The sequence below is a fragment of the Diospyros lotus genome, chromosome 4 (assembly GCF_014633365.1).
Source record: "Diospyros lotus cultivar Yz01 chromosome 4, ASM1463336v1, whole genome shotgun sequence".
Classification (NCBI taxonomy): domain Eukaryota; kingdom Viridiplantae; phylum Streptophyta; class Magnoliopsida; order Ericales; family Ebenaceae; genus Diospyros; species Diospyros lotus.
The window spans coordinates 4,592,438-4,599,043 of NC_068341.1; the positions used below are offsets into that span (position 1 = coordinate 4,592,438).

General features: G+C 32.5%; 2 protein-coding genes across 2 annotated transcripts; both read right to left on the reverse strand.

Moving 5' to 3' along the window:
- Positions 1-1,990: 1,990 nt before the first annotated feature.
- On the reverse strand, positions 1,991-3,322 carry LOC127799174 (protein ALP1-like). Its single transcript, XM_052332935.1, has 4 exons — positions 3,158-3,322; positions 2,545-3,022; positions 2,311-2,460; positions 1,991-2,136 (listed from the first exon to the last, which is right to left on the reverse strand). Exons 1-4 carry the CDS (start codon positions 3,320-3,322, stop codon positions 1,991-1,993), a joined length of 939 nt encoding a protein of 312 aa, XP_052188895.1.
- A 327-nt stretch (positions 3,323-3,649) lies between these two features.
- On the reverse strand, positions 3,650-4,679 carry LOC127799175 (uncharacterized protein At2g29880-like). Its single transcript, XM_052332937.1, has 2 exons — positions 4,353-4,679; positions 3,650-4,246 (listed from the first exon to the last, which is right to left on the reverse strand). Exons 1-2 carry the CDS (start codon positions 4,677-4,679, stop codon positions 3,650-3,652), a joined length of 924 nt encoding a protein of 307 aa, XP_052188897.1.
- Between the last annotated feature and the right edge of the window lie 1,927 nt (positions 4,680-6,606).

The following is a 6,606-nucleotide window of genomic DNA, read 5'->3' on the forward strand; positions in this document are numbered from 1 at the left end:
CAATGATTCCCAAAGAAAGCTGCGCTTTAAATGAGTAATATCAATTTAAATTTCAGTATGAGTGTGTCTTAATTATTGAGAAATCACTAGGTTTGAATTGGAGCGTAAGCCTAACTTAGAGCTTTCATGCTATGTATGAGAGTTACTAGAACTGGAAATGCTATCATACCCAAACCCGGATGATTAATTTAATTGTGTTTGTATATTAATTGTAATTGGATTTATGGTAGTTGCTTAAATTAGAATCCCGCATATCATGTATGGGGATTGCTTAAACTAGAACTATCATTATCTCTAATTGCATTTAATAACAAACCCTCATATTTGAAATTAAATTAATGTTGTTAATCTTTTATGCTAAAATTTGGGAATCAACGGGTTGGTACTGAAATTGTCTTAACTCAAGCACTATCCAAATTCATATTTTTTACGTTTAATGTTTATTTCAATTTTTGCCTTACTTTATTTTCTAGTATTTGTTGTCTAAAAAGAGCCATAAAAAACCTTGTTGCTAATTTGTCCAAATGCGTGTGCGTGTGTGTGACATTCTTTTTCTGTTGCCATAAATAAATCTCTCAGTGGACGAACTGGATTCATCCAGAAAATATAAATTTAAATTTGGACTACAACTGCACTCGTACACTGGCGAGTATAAACCTCTCAATAAAATAAAAAAAATATAAAAGTTTTATTATGATTTGTTTTTATTGTGTTTTAATTGCAGGGTGAGAGTACAGTCAAATTTTGGCGCCGTTGCCGGGGAGATTAAGGTAAAAACAAAAAGAACAAAAAAAAAATAAAAAAAATAAAAGAATAAGTATCTCCTAATAAAATCAGTAACTCTGTTTCTCTTTTACTTTATTTTTGTTTGTGCATTGTATATGAGACTGAGATCAGGTAGAATTCTTAAACAACATTTTGATATCATTTTGATTCTTTACCTGCAATTTGATTGTCAACTTTACACTCATGTCTCATGTCTCAATAAAATGAAATTTGGACTTTTCTTAAGGGCTAAAATGAAATTTCTCAAAAATAAGGGATGGGCTTGGTCGGTTGTCACTGCCATCGCTGGCGGCTCCTACCGACTGTCGGGAAGCTCTCTAGTGGGTGGCCCTCATGACGGTGAGTCGATTGGCTATGACCATTGGCCAAAATCAAGTAAGAATGGTATTTAAATTTTGGCTCAATGTTAACTGAGTGGCCGGATGATTTTTATCAATTTTTGGCTTTGAATTAGATCCATTGTGGCCGAAAGTGGATGGGTTAATGCTTGGGGTGTTCATTTTATCGATTCGTGGCCATTTCTGAGGTCCAATTTTGAGTATAAGTAGGGGTCGAAATTGAGAGTATTTTCTGTACCAAAATTCTGTAAAGGTGTCATTTTCTGGTTTCCACAAGACACTAAGGTGCATTTAATTGCATTTATTTTTTATGGAATATGGTTATTTTTCACCAACTTCAAACTTTTGTAGGGTTTGATTAGCTAAGGTGGTGTTCTCTTTGTGTTTCATTTTTGAGTTTTGAGTTTTGAATTCATTTTGAGTTTTGTGTTTTGAGTTTTTGTTTTGAGATTTTTAAAAACGCATTCTCTTTGTCAATCTGAGAAACTGTTTTTGAAAACTGAAAACGCGTTTACTTTAAAATTTTGAGAAAAAATATTTTATTCATAAAATAATTTTTAGTTAAATTAAAATAATTTAATGCTAGTATACTATTAAATACATTTTGAAATTAGTGAAATATTGTAATATTTTTTCCCATTACAAAAAAAAAAAAAAATACAATCAAGAAATAAAACAACTTTGGTAAAAATAGTAAATGGAGAAATAAAAATAAAAAATTAAGAAAATAAGAAAATATGATTGTTCATGATAAATAATATTACATTCAACAGTTCAATAACAAATGGATTACAATTACAAGTTTAAATAGTCATGATAGAAATCAAAACAGCTTGAACACTAAAGATTAAAATAAGTCTACATAATCATGTACGACTCCTTGAAAAGTCATTCCACATTTGTGTAACAATTTGATCCCTGACTTGTCCCATTTGAGTTGTTTGACTAGCATCAAATTGTATGGCTCCTTGATCTTGACTTGACTCCGGCATATCTTGAAATACCATATTCTCTGATGAAAACTCAGCAAACAAGTTATCTAAAGCATGCTCATGGCGAATATAATTATGTATTGCACAACATGCAGTAGGGATTTGTCTTTGCCTACTAAGTGGATAATTGGTAATTAATTTTAAAATAGGAAATCTTGCCTTTAAAACTCCAATACAACGTTCAATAATGTTACGACACGAGGAATGTCTATAATTGAACAGTTCTTCCTTTCCACGCGGTCTTCCTCGTCCAAGATAATCATGCAGATGATATCTTCGTCCTCGATAAGGGGCAAGAAAACCAGGCATGTTTGGATAACCAGAATCAACAAGGTAAAATTGATCTGCAAAAAAAAAAAAAAAAAAAGACCTAAATACCCAAATATTATAAAAATATTTGACAAATTATTTGAAATATTAGAATATACCTCCGCGTGGCATTGGAAAGTTGTTTGAAGTTCTTGTGACTGCATCAATGAATACTCGCGAATCATTAGCAGTGCCTTCCCATCCAGAATACACAAATGTGAACTTCATATCAAAATCACATGTCAACATCACATTTTGTGTTATATTAGTTTTCCTTCCACGGAAAGATGTTTGTCTTGATGTAGGTGCCCAAGCTGCAACATGTGTTCCATCTATTGCGCCTATGCAATCCTTAAAGTAAGGAAATTTGCGCAAAATCCGCTCATGTGGCACATTTTGATGTGTTGGACATATTATCTCTGTGCCAAGTGAACAAACAGCCCGTAATACTCGTTTAAACCACTTGTGTATCGTGTTGTTAGAATGTTGAAACCTATCACCAATAATACTATATCGTGTAGTGTGCCCTACAATCATCAAAAACATAGCTACGCCCTCCTCAACGCTCACTTTTTTTCCATCTTTCAACAGCTGCTTCTGTTTCAAAGTATCACAAAAATTCATAAACACATGTTTCTGCATACGAAAATTACGATAACACACATCCGGATGTCCATTTAGAATCTCTAATATGTACATTTTTCTCGTAAGTAATGACGTTCTACAAGGTACCCTGCCGATGACACTACTTTTGCTGGCAACAAAGCAATTAAACATTATTACATCCCCAAAATTTGCAACAATATCATCAGTAAATAAAAAATCATCATCACTCGCATCTTCGTCAGTTGAATCATTGGTATGCATATTACCAACCATATTTGATTCAGTTGACATCCTGTGTATAAATATATTTATAATCACCATCAATAGTCATATCATTCATCATTTATTATAATCAACATAAAGAAATAATTCAACATCAGCTAAAACGACAACAAAGCAATTAAGCATAATTAAATCCCCCAAATATAACAAGCATTCAATTCTAAATAAACTCAACATCAAACAGTTCCAGTTGAAACACAGTTCTACAACAATCAACATCAAACTATGAAGATAAAACAGTACTTAAAGCTAATGTAATAAAACATAGTACTTTCAGCTACAACATCACCAATGAAAATAACACGATATTAGAAATTACGCAATCAACCAACCAAGTCAAAGAAGCTCCAAGATAGGTCTTCTTCTAATTTCTGGCATCTTCACAAATGACACTCTAAAATCTGGATCCTTAAAAGCCTTTATCGCTTTCATATAAACCTCATTAGACACATCTTCCATATTGTTCAAGAGGTCTATGCAAACCACATTTGAATAAGGATCCAGACTAGTAGCTTCATTATCTGATTGATTGCATGATTTTCCTTGAAGCTTTGCAAGCTTTTCTTTTAGGTAAAGTGTCCTAAGTTCAGTTTCTTCATTCCTCATACTAACTGTAGATGACCATTGCGCCATACAAGCATCGAGTTTATCAGTTTTACTGATCTTAGGTTCCTTACGTCGACGTTTGCTAGATTCACCAATTTCTTCACGCCGACGAGTATTTGTAACTTCATCAGCATTCTCCACACGTACATGAATTCCTTTGTTCAAAAAATCATCTTCTAACTGCCTTTCTTCCTCTGATGTTGGAGGAAGCTGAGTGGAAGCATTACCTAATCCTCCAGTAGCTGTAGTCCCGCTAAATATCTCTCCAAGAGTTTCATAGTGCTTACATCCTTCTTTCTTGAATATTTTGTACTCGGACTTGTTAATCTACAATAGTAAAAATAAGACACATTATCACATTGTATAGCAAAAAAGGGTAAGATAGATATGATAAAAAATGATGGTGAAAATATTCTTTACTAAAAATATATACCGTATAAAAGTGTTGCCAAACTTCCTCTGGAGCATTAACTGTGTTGGTATTTGGATCCCATGTAACACCTGTATGTCCTAAAAGTTCAGAGAACAAGCGATGAACCTTACGTAAACGGTTCCATTTCCCCTTTAATCTATCTATGCCGTAATCCGTTTTTGTGAGGGTAATCATGGCTTGATTGATCTTGCCCCAATCGTCTTTCGTGAATGTAGAACATTGCAACATCCCTGATTTCACATTCTCGTAAAGAATACCAATAAATGCGTGTTCATTCTCATCGGACCACGACATTGGTTCCTTAGTCTTACCTCTGTGACCACCCATGTTCTATATTGAAGATAATAAAAAATATAAAGATAACACGAAAAATATACTCCAACTTACTAAAATATACTCCACAGGACATTAAAAATAATTCAACATCATAATTTGATAGACCCACATTTGGACCAAGGAAAAGAAAAACAAACACAAGAAAAAAAATGCAACACTAATAGCAAAAAGAAATAGGTAGTAATAATACCAAAATTAGAATCAATGTTATTTCTAACAATGTTAGAATAAAAAAGTCTATATGTTTTATTCTTCTTAATGAAATTTAATTAGTGGGGCAAAACAGTATATCAATTGTAAGCCTCTAAGGTTGTCACCTAGAAGGATTTAGGCAAATTCTGAAAAAGGCTAACAAACACTATTTAATTGATTAAACTCCATTGAGTAGCTAGCCAGTCAAAAGATAGAATCATGTGAACAACACAGACAATTCTAGAATAAGCAATTCAAAACCATAATACAGGAGGTGCAAAAATGAAATTATCAATTTACACATTGCTATTCAAATGCCTGTACCGCCTCCAATGCTTCAGATAATTGAGGCTGTTCTGAAAAATTCTGAATAGGAAGTATGTTTTCACATTTTCTAATAAAAAATGCTATACATGTTAAGCTTTATAATACACTAGGCAACTCAATTAGTATACTAAATGCAAAGGACATCCATAGCAATAAAAGTAATATTACAATGGTGACAGAAGGAATATGAGAAGAACTTAAATCACCTAATTTCTTTCTGATTTGATATGCATTTTCATTTATTGTAAGTGGCTTTCTTAGCTGTTAAAGCTATTTTTTTTTTCTCTTCTAGTAAATTACCTTCATATAAGTGAACCTGTATTAAGTTGAAGAATGGGTATTCCATTCTTTATTTCAGGAAAAATAGCAATCCATAATCTATGTTATCATGCTCTTCCTTCAATTTTAAGAGCTGGAGTATAGAAACTGTTACGCAATGGTTCATTTTGTTATATTCTACAAGCTTATTGGCATAGTGCAACAATAGTGTAGTGACAAAATGCTGAAAGATCTAAGTGCTATAAGGCCTTTGAGAGAGAAAACCCAAGAAGGTTTTCCCTGGTAAGATATTTCACCTCCTTTTAGAGACAGCTTGATACAATGTATGAGATAGAAGAAAATTGTCCAGTTTATCTGATTAGAAATTAAAGAGAAACATGCGTTCTTCCATAAAGCATCAAAATATGTTTTAAAGTGAAACACAAAGATGTTAAAAGACCCAAGAAGCACAAAGGCAACAAGGTCTTCTACAACCTAAGCACAAGGTACTACATAAAGTATAAGAAGTAATACATCACCGAAACATGCTGTTGGAAAAGATTTTAAGGAGAAATATATCAACAAGAACTTCTAAGAAAGATTTTTCACATATAATATTTTCACTAATTCAATTAACAGTCCATGAAGCCCAATTTTGCAGCCACTAGCTTCAAGCCTATTCAAACGTATCTTATAACTATAACTACAAGTTATCCCAAATTGCTTACAAGTCAAATATGTATTAATTCCAAACAAATATACAAAGTGGCATAGATTCCAAGTGACCTGCCAACAACAAACCAAAGCCCTGCCTGCAACTCCATATATATATATATATATATTACATTCTGAATATATTAAATACAGAATTACACTTAAAAAAATTGTCAATAAAAATCTCATCAATCATACCAATAATCATCAAACAAACTCAATCAACCCAACAACCATTCCAAAAATCTCATACAAACAATCACCAAACAAACTCAAACAACCCAACAGCTATTCCAAAAATCTCTAAAAGAATCAAGGAACACATCACATTTTTTAAATCTAAAACCCTACTTAGATCCGGATTTAAGCAAACTATCACAAAATTACTGAAATCGCTTAAATTAGAATACAAATCAAATTATGAACA